The sequence below is a fragment of the Haliotis rubra genome, unplaced genomic scaffold (assembly GCF_003918875.1).
Source record: "Haliotis rubra isolate DU_JTF1 unplaced genomic scaffold, ASM391887v1 Scf238, whole genome shotgun sequence".
NCBI classification, from domain to species: domain Eukaryota; kingdom Metazoa; phylum Mollusca; class Gastropoda; order Lepetellida; family Haliotidae; genus Haliotis; species Haliotis rubra.
The window spans coordinates 459,960-477,816 of NW_025766425.1; the positions used below are offsets into that span (position 1 = coordinate 459,960).

Consider the following 17,857-nt stretch of genomic DNA (forward strand, 5'->3'; position numbering starts at 1 on the left):
CTTGTGATGAAAAACTATATTGTGGTGAGTTGTGTCTTCTTTATCCATTGTAATAATGAATATGTATTGACAGGGCTGTGTTGTGGCTGTGAAGAAAATACGACAAGCTCAGGTCAAACTGACCTCAGAAATGACCCAGAATTTCAACCTGGTATGTTGTTTAACCATTGTGTTCTCAGTTTCTGTTTAACTCTATTTACTACGGTAAGCGTCAATGTGACAAATGACAAACCAACTTCTCACGACTGTTACTTTGCCTTTTTGTGGGGACATACACAACCAAACACCCTTGTGTCTAAGTTGAAGGGACCTACACATATACTTCGAGTTATCACAGGTTCGACAAAGCCACAAAAAAGTGACCGAATGAAGAACTGTAATTCTCAAAGTGTAACCTGGGCCTATGGCCTATATTACTTTTCTGAAATAAACCACCATTTTTTAACCACCAAAGAACACGCATGGACTAAGCAATTACTTCGATACAACCGTACATTCGACACATCCGATGTCGACACATCGGGTGTGACTGTAGACTTCTCATTTGAAATTTAGCTTGACGCATTGTCATGAATTCCTGGTATTATCACTATGGCGATCCATGAACGCATGCCTATGATAACTTCGGAATGGACGCTGCTTTAAGCAGCGGCTTCGTATAAGTTTAGAAAATATGTTTTCGCTTTCATTTACAGGTAAAGGAACTCCAGCACGACAATCTGAACCAGTTTATAGGCGCCAACTTGGACCCAAATAATAGCTATTTTCTTTACAAGTACTGCAATAAAGGAAGCTTACAGGTAGGATAGAACAGCATGCATATTTTATGCAGTCTTCAGTTATCATAACATTGGGCTGTAGCGCTACAATATGCCATGGGATGTGTTTGTAGAGGATCATCGCAAGATAGGCGGACAACCATACATACTTGATTGAGTGACGTTCTTAAGTACACATTCTAGAACTTCTTGGTTTCCCATTTAACCCACACAGCCATCAAGGCTGGACGTCCGACAAATGGTGGTCACGCACTGTACCTCTTTAATTTGATCGAATCCGACATAGCCCAAGGAGGGGCGGTGGAGTAACGTAGTAGTGACAGCGTTCGCGCGTCACTTTGAAGACCCGGGTTTGATTCCCAACATCAGTACAATGTTTGAAGGCCATTTCTGGTGTCCTCCGCCGTGACATTGTTTGAAAGTACTAAACGCGGCGTAAAATCATTTTTACCCTTCACTCACCGTCCGATGAAGACGGTGCACTAACCGTGAAATCAGGATCTCATATTGAAACATCATATCTGGGTGACAGGGTAGCATAAAGGTAAAAAACGTACCCTCTGGTCTGATTGCCAACAACAGGACAATCTTTGATGGACATCTGTGCTGTTACCACAGTGATACTGCGAGGATATTGCTGAAATCGGCGTAAACCCATACGCATTCTCTGAGAATTTATCAAAAATTCAAATAAATCACACAAATATACAGATGGTAATGTTGACACACAGTATATATCAATTGAATATTTGTCTTCGTAGGACGTCCTTGAGAACGACGACATCAGCTTGGATTGGATGTTCAAGATGTCATTTGCAATAGATCTATCTAAGGTAAGTGCCGTGCCGCTACTAATGCTGCTACTAATGCTGGTGCCGTTGTTGCTGCTAGTGCTGCTGTTACTACTACTACTACTACTACTAACTACATTTCAATAGATCTGGTGTAGTGGTTACAGCGTCCAGATGAAGGTCGCTGCGATCCCCGGACTACTACTACTTCTACTAGTACTAATGACAGTACTGCTTCATTGCTACTATATAACTACTACTACTACTACTACTACTACTACTACTACTACCTCACCTCACTAACATAATGACTACTACTACTACACTACTACTGCAGCTAATACTACTACTACTAACATAATGACTACTAGTGCTACTACTGACACTACCACTTCTACTACACTGCTAACCCTACTTCTTCCACTAACCCTCTAATACATAAGTCAATATTATTTACGGACAGTTCAACCAACAGTTGCTCCACCATTTGCGTATCGCCGACCCACATCCATTTCTTTCAATATTTCATAACATACTCTGTTTCTACCCAGGGAATGGAATATCTCCACAAGAGTCCCCTAAAGTCCCACGGAAACCTCAAGTCTAGCAACTGTGTCATTGACAGTCGGTGGGTGTTGAAGATCACGGACTTTGGTGCTGTCACTCCACAACCAAAGGAACCCGATGACGACATGGGGGAACACGAGTTTTACAACAGTAGGACATCTAGTCATTATTCTTGCCTGCCTTTGCATGTGTTTGTGAAGAGCGCAAAGACGTGCTCACCCTTTTTTGACATCTGGAATCATCACTGTTTCACAGTGTTTCATAAATACATGGTATTGGTGCAATATGACAATGGACATTCCTTTTACGATTTCCTATGCATATGTTAACTGTTCTGTCGCTTATATTCAACAGAGCCAAGAACTAAATTAAGATTGCTTCTTTAATCCGTCCCTGTACAATTGTCACTGACAAAATACTAATACCAAATAGACTCAACCAAACTATACTCCTTTGATAATACCTATGATTTGGTTGAAGGGTGTATTTGTATAATTCATGGAGCATTATGTCCATGGTTTGTAGGAACTGCTGACGCCCTCGTCGAAGGGAAACATTGAAAATACAAATGTATTACTTAAATGAATTAACACAACAGTACTTTAATAGTACTTTAGTGCTACGGATCCTAAAGCTAATCTTAGCGAGCGTGGCTAAATGAAGAAGAAACATCAGAGAAGAAACTTAAGTTCGAAGAATGACGCAAAACCAAACGAGACAACCTTGTATATTTGGGATTGCAAGTACAGATTCTAGTACTTATGTTGGGTTGAGTCCCATCCGAGATTCGAAACCACACTTTCCGAGTCAGGCATCGAAATTGCCATCAGCGATCTAAGCCACTCAGCCATCGCAGCTTAGCCTCCACAAAAACGGAAGTCGGAAACCGGTTGTCTAGATCACGTACTTTCAGAGTGTGGGTTCGAATCCCTTATGGGACACAAATTATTAAAAGTACCAGAATCTGTACTTTGCTAATAAAGTGTAATCCTAAATATAACATATGTAACATTTACAACTTTCTAAATGGCATTGTGCATTCACGAAGAGACAGATGATTCAGGTTCCTAAACCTCCATATTTGCAGAACTGTTGTGGACGGCCCCAGAACTACTACGCCTAGACAAACGCCCTTCACGAGGAACACAGAAGGGGGATGTCTACAGTTTTGCCATCATCTTCCAGGAGATTCATCAACGCTGCGGCCCGTACTATTACAACGACACTTCACCCAAAGGTTGGGAACTAGTGGATGGTTAAATGACTATAGTCTGTTTGGCTCAAAATCGGACCGACGAAATCCAATTTAACGCGAAAACTACTAAACATATAGTACTCAATTAAACACTGATCATAATCAAAACATCAGACCAACTCTGTGATTTTTTCAGAATTTATGTCTTAAAATAAAAAGTTGTTTAACAAACTATCATTAAAATCTTGACTCAGTTCACTATTTGTTACGAGGGAGGCCTGCAAAGAGAGGAACAGCCAGGTGTGCTAAAAAGGATGGAGACGGAACAGCACAGGGCCCCGTTTCACAAAGCTCTCGTAAGCCTAAGATCTCGTCACTTTTCTCGTAGCATTCTTACTACCTATGTTACAGTATAGGAGGTACGAATGCTACGAGAAAGGTAACGATATCTTAGGGTTACGAGAGATTTGTGTAACGAGGTCCAGGTTAATGAATCAATGACTTTGTCGGCACTTGTGCACGTGCTCCCCGTACAACTGGCTGTTCCTCCCTTTGCACCCTCTCGCGTAACAATTTTTTAACTGTGTCAAAATTTTAATGATAGTTTGTTAAACAACTTTTTTATTTTTAGGTAATAAATTCTGCAAAACAATCACAGAGATGGTCTGATGTTATGATTATGATTACTGTTTCATTGAGTATTTTATGTTTAGTTGTTTTCGACTTAGATTGCAATTCATCGGTCCGATTTTGAGCAAAACGGACTATACCCAAAGGTTTTTCCCATGCAATATACATATGTGTAATCTGGCTATTTCGCACATGTTAAACCCCTTGGAGATTGGTGCAAGCATATCCATATATATTTTATAAATCCAGAACATTTGGCGTGGACAAATATGATACCATTGACGCCTCTCATCCGATTTCATGGTGATTTCATCTGAGGCAAAACGAGGCCATACAACCCCTCCATGTATTCAGCATTGGCAACCTGTGAAGGTCCGGGTTAGAATTGGTCTTCAGCAATCCAAGAGGTGACAAACGTGATAGGGTGGTCAGACTCGCTGAGTTGGTTGACACATGTCATCGTATCCCATTTGCGTAGACCGATGCCCATGCTGCTGATCACTGGATTGTCTGGTCCAGACTCGATTATTTAGAGACCGCCGCCATATAGCTGGAACATTGTTGAGTGCGGCCTTAAACATGAAACAAACACGTATTAGAAACAAATTCTTCCACATATTCAAGCTCAATATCGTTTGGCAAAGGACATAATTATTATGGAAACATATATCGTAATGAATAACAACATCTCAAGTAAGTGATGGTTCGACATTTCGAAAAATAACATTACATTAGATATTGTTTCCGACACAGAAATCATCACCAGAGTAAAAGAAGGGGGCACCGAGTCACTGAGCCATACCGCCCAAATTTCCACGAAGACTCGGAGATCCCAGAAAAGGGCATCATGTTGATGACGTCATGCTGGTCAGAAGTGCCTGACCTCCGCCCGGACTTCCATACAGTCAGGAAGAGGCTTATCGACATCAATGGCGGAAAGTTAGTGAATAATGTATAGTGAATAATGAATATTTGTTTTGTCCAGAGTCGTGTCGTTTTTGTAATAGTAAGGGAAGCAACCCTTGCTTGAACTTGGGTCTTGATTCAGTAGTCCGGACTATTCGAAATCCGGACGAATTTGCTGAGAAACGCAACCGTCCGGATTAACGAGGCTTCACTGTATTTGTCCAGAATCTATACCACTCATCAGCAACACTTAAGTTTGAACTAAACTTTTATAGTGCGTTGCTTCATTTGAAAAAGGCTTACATCACTCGTTAAAAACTGATGAAGAATCATTATCATCGCTAAAACAAATTCGCATTCTGGGGCGGTTGGGTAGCCTAGTGGTTAAAGCGTCCGCTCGTCACGCAGAAGGCCCGGGTTCGATTCCCCACATAGTTACTAAGTGTGAATCCTATTTCTGGTGTCCCCCGCCATGATACTGCTGGCATATTGCTAAAAGCGGCGTAAAATTATTAATAGTAAACTCACTCACTCACCAATTCGCATTCTTGTGGCTGCTTTTTAAGACAGAAAGTGAAGAATTGATGGGAGAATGAGGTGGGTCATTCTTAATCATTCATCCATGTTCGGGAAGGGTAGAGGGTGAAGGGGAAGAGCTTGGTAAGGATCGGAAATTCATGGAGGTATTAATTCATTATTCGTCAGTTTCTGAGAAGTTAAGAGATTGAAAAGGGTATAGGTTGGCGTGCAGACAACAAACATAAGCAGAGAGTTCAGATGGCATTTACTACTTAGGGTAGAGTTTGAGGAATATATTTGTCACCCGTAACAGTTAGCCTTCAGCAACCCATGTTTGTCGTAAGAGTAATTAATGAGTACGAGTAGTAAGGCTCGCTGACTTGATTGATGCATGCCATGCCGGTTGCGTACATCGATGCTCATGATGTCAATCACTGGGTTTTCTGGGCTGGATTCGATCAAGTACAAACTGCCGTCATAGAGCTGGGATTTTGCTGCGTTAACGAGCAAACAAACAAACCCTATCCGTCGATGATTCAAGCATTTGGTGAAAGGTATGGTGTTGCTGGTATTTGTGAGGGATCATTTATTTGCATGTGGCACGTGGTCGACTTTCGAAAGTTCTTTGGATATTTGACTGACTGATGTTTCTTCTCTGGTAGGAAGACGAACATCCTGGACAACATGCTGAAGATGCTGGAGGCTTACAGCAACAATCTGGAACAGTTGGTGGCGGATCGGACAGAAGAGCTGGCTCTGGAGAAACAGAAGACGGAGAGACTGCTATACACGATGCTGCCTCCGTGAGTACTCGAATGTTCGAGACAGACAGACAGACAGACAGACACGTACACGGACAAACACATTCCATTCCACATCTGTAAGTTCTCATGCACAGTAGCAATAAGCGACGAAACCCTTTCCACATCCACAAGAAATCTCTGGTAAAAGCAGACGCACAGCTACTTCTAACTGTTGTCAGTTGTTGAAATCATTGTGATATTTTCACAGATATCAACAACAACAAGAACACCGCTGGTACATCGCGTGTACTGATCCAGTCTTGACAGAGTTCCCTCCCTTCTCTCTGTTCCAGGTCTGTCGCCAACCAGCTGAGGATGGGGCAACCTGTGATACCGGAAACATTTGAAGAAGTCTCCATATTTTTCTCTGACATTGTAGGATTCACTAAAATTGCAAGTCTTAGCGAACCTTTGGAGGTTAGTTTCTAGCGGGATTGGTAAAAAACACCCACTTTATCTCGATGTTCAAGAAATAGTATTCAATTGTTGCTCTTATTCGGGATATCCAACAATATGTGACGAGGCATTAAACTCGTGGAGGAAACAAGATGTGCCTATTTACGCACTGAGAACCTAGGCTGGTGTTATGTCCAAGGGGCACGTACGGCGAGATGCTCCGCCTTCGACTAAAGGCCCACTCGTGTCTCATAGTCAATGTATTTGTTATGGGTAAAGTAAAATATACTCATGCTAATAATGGTTGTCACACCCTTCAATTTTTTTAATTGCAGATGGGGTGTGGGGTTGGGTGTGTGAGGTGTGTGTGGGGTTGGGGTGGGAGGGGGTTGACAACCCTTATTGGCATGAGTATACGATGACAGCAACATTACTAATTTAATACATACAGGTTCAAAATAATAGAGGCATTTGAACTCACTATACACTACCAGATAATTCGGAAATAGATTATTATTATTATTATTATTATTATTATTGTTTTTTATGTTCTTTCAGGTCGTGGATTTACTGAATGACCTGTATACCACATTCGATGGAATTATTTCCAAACACGATGTCTATAAAGTGAGTGATGAGCCAGCTTTATTCGTAGACAATAACAGATACTTGATGTTCAAATGTTGTGTTGTCTCCCATTCCAAACAGACATAGTCTGATCTGGTGAAGAATTACTCATTGCTTCCAAAAACGGCATAATTTTTTCCATTTTGGGGTTGCCTAAAAGTTAAAGTTTTCAAAACAACCAGCCACGATTTTCTAAACTTGTGGGCCATTTTCGAACCTATCGGGAAGAAACTGTTTATTGACAATCTATCCCCATCACACAATGGATGCTGTGAATGGATACCGTTATTCAGCGAATATGTGACGATCAGCTTTCCTCAACGTAGGAGTGAGTGAGTGCGTTTAGTTTTACGCCGCACTCAGCAATATTCCAGCTATATGGCGGCGGTCTGTAAATAATCGAGTCTGGACCAGACAATCCAGTGATCAACAGCATGAGCATCGATCTGCGCAATTGGGAACCGATGACACATGTGTCAACCAAGCCAGCGAGCCTAACCACCCGATCCCGTTTGTCGCCTCTTACGACAAACATAGTCGCCTTTTGTGGCAAGCATGGGTTGCTGAAGACCTATTCTACCCCGGATCTTTACGGGTCCTTCAACGTAGGACGTTGTCATTTGTAGATGATGGGAAAGATTAACAATAGATACTAGTTTAAATCATTTTTGGCTAGAATGAAGTGGACTTCAAATTATAACAAACGAACACTGCATTGACTCTTTGGGCCACCATTTATTTATTTTTTAAATTGGGGGGGGGGGGGATCAGGAATCGTTTAGTCAAGTAGTATATCCAACCTATCTGAAGATTCAGTTCTTGAACTAACGATACAATCTTTCATGTTCACGTCAGGTTGAAACTATTGGCGACGCTTACATGTGTGCAAGCGGGATTCCAAAACGAAATGGTAAAAAACATTCGGGCGAGATAGCCATCATGGCTCTAGACCTCATCAGCGCAGTCACTAGCTTCCGGCTCCGCCACATACCGGAAGAGAAGTTGCAGCTGCGCGCAGGCCTACATACGGGTTCCTGCGCAGCTGGGGTTGTTGGGCTGACCATGCCGAGGTACTGTCTGTTTGGCGACACTGTCAACATGGCGTCAAGGATGGAATCCACTGGAAAAGGTTCGTGAGATTTATTGCAATCCTGACGCATCAAATTAGACTTGTGCAGACTGAGATTCCTTTGAATGTGGATTCAAATTTGCCAATACAGTGTAATGTGTCTCATCATTATCACCTATGCTTTAACAGAAATTTACTGCGGTTTACCTGGATTATTGACGCATTAAGTCTGGATGACAACTTGAAGCGATATGCTTGAGATTTTATGGATTTTAACTTGTTTCGAACTATATGCTTCCTTCTTCTACACTCTCTCTAATAAATGGTGAAATTATCTGGTTGACCAGTTCCACACCGTTCCTTAGTTTCTCGTAAAAAGGACGCTGACAACATACTCGATCCTTTAATATAGTGCGGTGGAGTTGCCTAGTGGTTAAAGCGTTCGCTCGTCACGCCGAAGGCCCGGGTTGGATTCCCCACATGTACAGTATTCAATGTATGACGATAACACCCTCTTAATTATCGGGGTGGCGGGTTGGCATAGTGGTTACCACAAAGACCTGGGTTCGATTCCCCATATGAGTACAATGTGTGAAGCCCATGTCTTGTGTTCCCCGCCGTGATATTGCTTGAATATTGGTAACAGCTGCGTAAAACACAACTCATTCACTTACTCACTTTAATAGAGACTAAATTATTATTATCGCAATTACCTTCCTCCTCCTTCTCATCATCATCACCGTTATTATCACCACCACCACCACCATCATCATCATCATCATCATCATCACATCCAAACGGTATTTTCATCACCTAATATGTATTTTGCCACATCTTATAATAAGTAGTTTACATGACAGATACACTTGTACTGTCAAGGCATCAATATGTCTCTATTAACCAGTATGTTTGTTTCCGTAGCTTTGCACATACACACAAGTGCACACTACAACATGGCACTCCAGGACCTGAGGCAAGGTTTCATCACAGTTGAACGAGGGTTGACATCAATCAAGGTAGTACATGCAATGCGAGACAATCAAAATGTCTGGACAGAGTGGTGCTTGTAATTCAATCAATACTACGCCATAATCGCGTCACTCTAGATTTTAATTTTAAGCTAAAATCACTCCCGTAGGATGACGATTTTGGATTCATATACAGGCCGCCATTACAGAGTTGCAATATTCGCGAGTGCGGTGTCAAAGAACCAACACACAAACGATTCTATTTTAAAGTTTTTACCCTGTAGGGCAAAGGGAACCAGAGAACATTCTGGCTGGTTGGGAAGACAGACTACAAGAGGCCCTTGCCTGACTGCATGATCAAGTAAGTGCAATCATCAAAGGTCATAGGTCGAATTGATATGGGCGACCTGAAACGCCAACAGTGAATAAGCAACATCCCCAGACCATCACGCGGAGGAGGGTTTGGTGTTGGCGTCTGAGATAAACTTCTTACATTGCGCCCATAATTTAGGGAATCAAACTCGAGTTTTCGGCGTGACAAGCTAACGCTTTCGCCCTAAAGCTAAACTGACGTTCAAAAGAAAGTACACACCTGATTCTTTGGTAAAATATTTTCTTTGAAACAGCATTAATATTTTAAAAGTGTTTTGATTCTGCCTTGTCACAAACATTGTGCAAGTGTTTCCAAAACACCACAGATATTGTACCCAATTACAACATTGATAGCAAAATATTTATGGTGTTAATGGGAATAGTCCCAAAACACCAGGTGTATACTTTCTTATCTTCGTCAGTATATACCACCGACCCCACAAACGTATGCCGACATACGCTTTCGCAGAGATATCGTACAGCATGACGCAGATTTTGAGGACATTAGTTCATAGAAATATGTTGTATAATTAAGATAGTTGTTTATATGCTCATGCCAATAATGGTTGTCACCCTAATTAAGAATAGTTGTTTATATCAGTATATAAGTGACTATGGCATAGTTATGGTACAAGGTGTCCGCAAGTATCCTGCTACACCAGTGTTACCTGTCACAAATTAAATACATGGAAAGGCAAGTAAATTGTTCACCAAGTGTCTTTGCACGTTATTTGTGTGAATTATGTAGTAAATGCTAATTCAAACTGGAGCATAGGCTTTCTTGATCTAACGCAGGCTAGACTGACCTCTGCCTCAGGTTTAGAACCTGGGAAGTTTCAAGCAGCTGGATTACATTTTAACTGGAATCATATTAAACATATATGGGCCGTGATGTGGAAATGGAACCATTGTGTGTCGAACTAGGATGCGTTGAGTTCCTGTTTTCTGGAATTCTTTAAAGAGTATCCAAATTTAATATAAAGTTCACCTGATGTTTCGGACTCTTGTCCCTACGTGTTCGACACAACGAGGGACGACTGTCGAAAATCCACCAATGACTCGGGACAGATATGTCCCTCGGTTTCATTTTCCACTTGTAGTTCGACATTTCAGCTGGATTCACTTAATCGATATTTCAGGCTCCAGAAGTCCTACGAAGAGGAGTGTGACTCTCGAGCACCATCGCCATCAGGAAACCCCCTCGGCCACGGCATGTTCGACTCCATGTACAGCGCCGTCCTCAGAAAGACATCAATCTCTATGTCGAACTTCTCCGACACGTCAGATATAGGAAGTGACATCGCGACGGATGCCCAGTCACAGGAGGGGGTATTCACGGATCATTTGACACTCCCGGACAGACCAGTAATGGAAAACAAAAAGCAGCCCTTCCAGGATCGTGACCTCGATTTGAACCGCATGAAGTTACCACCTTTGGACAACGTTGACAAGCTACTGAAGTCCGACATAAGTGAGACCGATGACGATAGAAGTCAGTTTCAGCCCAATGCCAGTGGACATAAAGGTTGCTTTTCTTGACTCAGTAGGGAGCGGGAATATTCCAAGAATTGAAATATCGTAACCTGACCATCATTTCAAACTGCTGAACGCATCTGAAAGCCCAAACCTCGCTGTCAGCCATTATGTTTTACAGCATTCATTTTACAACAGATATTCGTGTGTTTAGTTTTCACAAACTCCGATTGGACTATCTGTGGCATTTCTAAGTAAACTACCGGACAAACTAGTGTATACACCCACGTTATATTGTGGCCTAAAATGAAATGAATAAGAAGTGATTATTCTATACAGATGTATTGGCTCCAGGCATTAGAGATGTGTTTTTAAACCTAAATCTGAGTTTCAGCAACTGCATCCTGTCTATTCATGTTTTGGTCTAATTGTTTGGTCTAATTCAAGTCTAATTGTTTTGTAAAATACATTTTCCAAAGATATGCTTACCTTTGCTCGGCAGTTTATAAGTAACTATATTTAATACCTTACAAGGTTTTGGTAACAGTTTGAATTGAGTTTTAACAACGATGAAAGACTAACTGAAACAACAATCTCAAAGTCAAGTTCATTGCTTTACTAAGTTTTTATTGTTTGTTTGTATGTTTGTATTATTATGCATTTTAATGTTTTATCATATACATATAACCACCTGTCCACTATTAGTATAGTGACGACCGCCTCTGTGACTGAAATGAATGTGGAACCTCAGTTTGCCGTATGTTCAGAAAACTTAGACGCCAAGTGAGAATTGTGCAATTGAGAGCGAACACAAACGTCTTGTACATGATGTGTCAAATTTAAACTTTGTAAGATTTCTTAATTACCCGTACAAACCCCATATCCACCCAAAACGAAAGCCAAAACAAAAGCAGAAAACAATCCAGTATCTGAAGATAAACGTCAGAGGATAATCACTCCCGAGTGTCCATTTAATGGTACAGAAAATCATATCATGATTGTTGTTCCGTAGACGGAAGGGAAAGATCCTCGAGGGTATTCTGAGTTGTAGTGGGTCCAGTATATCTGAATGAATGAGTGGTGAGGGGTGTCATCGTACCCCTGCAATATCGACCACTGGATTGCCCTGTTATCATTATCATTATACGATATTTCTATAGCGCACATATCCAGGCAACTAGTTATCAATCTCAACTCCCTTGGGAGTATACATCTCTTGCAGCCACTAGGCGCACCGAGTTATTGTGGCTTTCTCATCCTAACGAGGTACCCATTCACAGCTGGGTGGACTGGGACACATAGTCACAGTATTTTGTCCAAGTTCACTGCACGTTGCTGTAGCCGCATCTAGGTGTTTGCACGTATTCATGTGGCCACCATCTGGTCATAAACCAACGAATTCGTGGGTTCTTTTAGGTGCACAGGGTTGTGTACTGTACACTAGGGGTTGTGACAACACTGAGAGAGTCTGCACACAAAGTTGACTCCAAGGTGTTTACACCCGGTCACAGGTGGGCTCGATCCCCACACCTCAAGCTCGCTGGATCACTAGCCAGGCATGTCCAGGCATCACCGCCGTAATATAGCCGGTATAGTGTTGCTAGAGACGTTAACTATCCAAACTCATCCGTGAAGATCCAGATGTTTCTACAAAAATAATGTATCGATCAGTAACAACTCCTTGATTCTGTGCAAAAGTCACTCTTTCGACAGAAGACGTGAACGTGTTTTATTTCATGTTTTCATACCAATGTATTCTGGGATGCATCAGGTTTCTCTCTATTGACATCATATGGCTTTTCAAAGCTGTAGGCTTATGCATTTTATAGGCCGTTGTGCTACTTCTGGAATGTTTCTTGACATTGAATCCATATTAAATCAATTCGCATATACAAGTAATGCCAACGAGTCACATGATGTATTTTCATCATTTGATGAGATTCGAAAACTTTAGTTTATTACGCCAAACGGGTTTGCTTTCTTGTATATGTACAAGGAGTATTGCTGAAACGGCGTATCCCATCTCGATCCTGTTTAAATTCAAGTTTTCTTTTCTCGTCAAATCCACCCTTATTAGCATTCTCAATTGAACACATACAGTGATATTTGGCATGGCTGAATACTCAATATCCAACGGCGTAACCACTGACGTTTACAGGCTGATCTATATCAGCGTGTATTATCCACGGCATAACAGACGTTCCACTGTATTGCATTTACAGAGGGCTAGAGAAGAGCGTATTGAGCTCTGATACTATCCCTTGATGAATCCGTCCATATTCATTGTATAGATTCCGTTTGAGTAGAACTAGTGTATTTACAACTGTAAATGATCATAATAAGCATGCAATAACTTTTATATGTGCATACCACGGTGCTATGGTGATAATAAGATATACATGTTCTGTTGACGCATATTGTGCCTTTTAGAAATATGCTATATATTCATATACTAGTATACTATAACCGTGAACATCCGGTTTGTAATTGGTCTTCAGCAACTCATGCTTGTCGTAGGAGGCGACTAACGGGTCTAGGTTGACACATGTCACCATACCCCAAATGCGAAGATCTCTCATGCTCTCATGCTTATGATGTCAATCACCGGGTTTTCTGGTCGATTATTTTCATACCGCTGCCATATAGCTGTAATATTGCTGAGTATCGGGTTTAGCAACAAACATACAAAATCATTTATATCATGAATTATTTACACCTTGAATGTGTTCTTGAAGATACTAGTCCGGCATTTATGTATTATAGTATTATAGTATTATATGTATTATAGTATTATAGTATTATATGTATTATAGTATTATAGTATTATAGAATTATATGTATTATAGTCTTTAACATGTTTCATTAATTGTACATACGTGTTGGGTAATGTTTTATATCATTGTCCTTAGTGTATATATACGACAACCAGATATTGTATATTTCATGATGTATGCTGTGAATATCAAAGAACAGCACCCTATCTTTCAACGGCATTTTCCTATGCTATGTTCTCAATGCTACTTGCTGTGTGTGACATAAGTAAAACATGACGGGAATTAACACTGGGTGTTTTAAGGAAGGTGTAGTGTTTTCAACCTGAATACATGACACTTTGTCCGAACAGCAGTTTATTCCTTGTAACGGAGTTTCGGTGCTACTTACTGACCATCATCTGGTCAGGTGCAAGGCTACTTCTTGCACCTTCATCAGATGGATATTCTCATGACTGAGTGTGCTCAGCTGATGAAGGGGTACGAAGTACACCTGAAACGTCATAACAATGTCATAACAATGTCATAACAATGTCATGTCATGTCATGTCATGTCTACCAAGCTGAAAAGAAACTGATCCTATCTGAAAGTCCACTTTCGTTTACTTTTCGTTGTTATATTTTGTTGCCAGTGTTCGTGAAGATTGGACTACAATTATAGGCTGCAATGTAACTATTTGAATACTTTCTTTCATTGCCATTTATACGTGCCTGTGTACAAGTGTCTTCAGACATTTCATGTAAATATGTGACAACTGCCATTCATAGATAGTGACCTTGAAGACCGGGTTAGAACTGTCCTACAGCAATCGATGCTTGTTGTAAGAGGGTGATCAGGCTCTAGGGCAAGGTTAAAGCATATCGTTCTATCCCATTTACGTCGATCAAAGCTCATGATGTCAGACGCTGTAGTGTCTTGTCTAGACACGATTACTTGAAACCGTCCTTCATATTGCAAAATATGGCATTAAATGACATTACAAATTGTATGTAAAAGCCTGTAGTCTAAGAACCATGCTTAGGTGGTTAGAGAACGATTGTTCAGTGACAGCCTAGCTTCGGTGGTACATGTTGTGTGTACTTCACAGGACATGTTGTGTATGCTTTGACAAATGTGCTTCTGACTAATGTTTATGCACATATGGATGATGACCAGTGTGGTGATTGGAGATTTGTGGAAGCTGCTGATGGTCATGGAAATACGTGGGAGATGCAATGATCTCTCGAAATTGTTATCAAGAGCTTACTCAGTGTAAACATAATATCGCACACATTTTCTTGGTCAAATATCCAAAGGGCCTGAACCAGAAAATGACGTCAACTTCATTTTCAGCTCTAAAGTGTTACCAGCACTTATACATCTGATCATCATAGGGTATCATTGGCTGCAATACTGTGAATAAATTGACGTTCCATACTTGACAACTTTATGTCGTTTGAGTTTTCGTTTATGCCTGTAGACTTCAATAAATGTTTACAATCCCTTTCCGTAATCAAGAGATCCGTGAAGATCCGGGTTAGAATTGCTCTACATCCCCCATGCTTGTCCTAAGAGGCGACTAACGGGATCGGTGGTCAGGCTCGCTGACTTGGTTGATACATGTCTTCCTATCCTAGCTGCGTAGATGGATGCTCATGATGTTGATCACTGGACTCGATTATTTATAGACCGCAAATATAAAGACGTTGTTGTCTATAAAATGTGTCATGTATACATGTCATGTGGTGACCTGTAAAATCCGGGGTAGAATAGGTCTTCAGCAACCCATGCTTGCCATAAAAGGCGACTATGCGTGTCGTAAGAGGCGACTAACGGGATCGGGTGGTCAGGCTCGCTGACTTGGTTGACACATGTCATCGGTTCCCAATTGCGCAGATCGATGCTCATGATGTTGATCACTGGATTGTCTGGTCCAGACTCGATTATCTACAGACCGCCGCCATATAGCTGGAATATTGCTGAGTGCGGCATAACACTAAACTCACTCACTTATTATTAACAAGTGATTGATTTCGACTCACACGTGTAACAAAACGATCAAGGACAATTGTCTTCTTGATATTGAAATGTATCACCAGCCTGATCAAAAGCGAGGTGTCGTTCGTCCATAGTAAACAAGAACAATGTTCTGATGTCACCAAGCTAAAAGATAGTGAAATCTAATCCGTACTGACCGTTACCCATAAACACCGTTATCATTAATCTATTCGTCAAATTGTATTATATAATTCCAGGAAGACAGAGCAGCTAAAGGTCACAATAACAACCATGTCGCCATTCTAATCAGATCACACGATTATCTATAGTAGTTTGGTTATGCGTAAACACGAACGACAGGCACACATCACTATCTGGCTGAGTAGCAAGCTCGCCGTATATTTTACTCAGTGTTGTTGTGTGGATGGTGACGTGAGGTGAGGTGAAATGGGGTTTAACGTCGTACTTGAGAATGTTTTGCTCATATGACGACGTGCATGCGTGTGTATGTGTGGCTGCTTGTACATGCTCAAACTTAATTGGTTTATAGTGCTAGCTCACTGAAATGCCATGCCGCAGTTAAGCATAAGGGTCGGTGGGGTAGCCTAGTGGTTAAAGCGTTGACTCGTCACGCCGAAGACCCGGGTTCGATTCCCCACATGGGCACAATGTGTGAAGCCCATTTCTGGTGTCCCCCGCCGTGATATTGCTGGAATATTGCTAAAAGCGGCGTAAAACTAAACTCAGTCAGTCAGTCAGTCACGCCGAAAATCCCCACTCATGACGCATTATACTGACTCCGAGCCGATATAGTCCTTATTGCTACCGCCGTAATGCCGAACTCAGTCAGGCAGTGACGCCGAACAAGTTCGACCATATGGGCACGTTTCTGAAGCCCATTTCTGGGTCGGCCGGGGATCGAACCCGCGACCTTCCGCTCTCCGGGTGGACGCTTTAACCACTACACCACAGAGGCGGTTGGGGTGGTTCTGACACATGTCATCGTATCCCAATTGCGTACATCGATTGATCACTGGACTGTCTGGTCCAGACTCGATTATTGACAGACCACCGCCACATAGCTGGAATATTGCTCGGTGTGGCGTTGAACTACAAACTCACCACCACTCTCAACGAAAAGGCTACTTCTATTGTTAGATTTTGAGATAAAAGTACAAATGACAAGGAAAGCAATGTCCTCTAATGTATTTATTAATATTCTGAATGATATTTGTCAAACTGAAAAGACCCTTTCTGAACAAAAGTGATAGAGTACATTGTTTACAAACAAAATGGAGGCAAGGAGTTTAATTCAAAATCGTTGTGCCAGGTGAAGCCTTCATAAAATATTACATTCATGTGTTCGATTGAGTTGAGTTTAGTTTTAGGCCAAACAGTTGAGGGCCTAATGGTTAACGCTGAAGACCCGGGTTCGAATCCCCACATGCGTACAATTTGTGAAGCCCATTTCTGGTGTCCCCCGCCGTGATATTGCTGGAGTATTGCTAAACAAAATGGCGGAAAAACATACTCACTCACTCATGACATTTAGATCACTTGGTCTGCAGACCCGTCTTTTTCAAAAGTGCAGAAGGGTAAGTATACTCTTGGATCACATGAGGGCATAAATTTCCACAGGTGCGGGGAATTTGAGGTCAGAAAACAAACGTTTTTTGTTTCACGTCTGAAAGAAAATTCAGGGAGAGCGTAAGATTAGACAACCTATAACATGAATCTCAAGTCATGAGTCACAGTTCGCAGTGGGTGCACAACGCAGACAATAGCCACCAGTGTTGTTGCTTGGTTTTATGCAATGCAGTCTGTAATATGATCGTAGCTTTGTAGAATTCAGTGTTTAACAGGGCTTGAGCTCTGTGCTAGTTACTAGTGTTTTAACGTGACCTGAATACCTTCAGTTTAACACAGTCGTTACTTACGAATGCCCAATGCTGACACTTTTTCGGCTTTTTTTTAAATTCCTCGTTATTTCAATTTTTTTTTCTTTTCGGAAGT

General features: G+C 41.4%; 1 protein-coding gene across 1 annotated transcript in view; it reads left to right on the top strand.

Moving 5' to 3' along the window:
- The window catches only part of LOC124278483 (atrial natriuretic peptide receptor 1-like), a 40,177-nt gene extending 28,172 nt beyond the window's left edge, over nt 1–12,005 (top strand). Inside the window, exons 10-23 of the mRNA XM_046714187.1 lie at nt 74–151; nt 696–800; nt 1,541–1,612; nt 2,122–2,287; nt 3,225–3,374; nt 3,796–3,803; nt 4,729–4,901; nt 6,050–6,190; nt 6,484–6,607; nt 7,145–7,213; nt 8,069–8,342; nt 9,204–9,298; nt 9,535–9,611; nt 10,762–12,005. Of these exons, the coding sequence (XP_046570143.1) occupies nt 74–151; nt 696–800; nt 1,541–1,612; nt 2,122–2,287; nt 3,225–3,374; nt 3,796–3,803; nt 4,729–4,901; nt 6,050–6,190; nt 6,484–6,607; nt 7,145–7,213; nt 8,069–8,342; nt 9,204–9,298; nt 9,535–9,611; nt 10,762–11,161 (1,932 nt within the window). The 3' untranslated portion in view covers nt 11,162–12,005. The remainder of the gene's footprint in view (nt 1–73; nt 152–695; nt 801–1,540; nt 1,613–2,121; nt 2,288–3,224; nt 3,375–3,795; nt 3,804–4,728; nt 4,902–6,049; nt 6,191–6,483; nt 6,608–7,144; nt 7,214–8,068; nt 8,343–9,203; nt 9,299–9,534; nt 9,612–10,761) is intronic.
- The last annotated feature ends 5,852 nt before the right edge of the window (nt 12,006–17,857 follow it).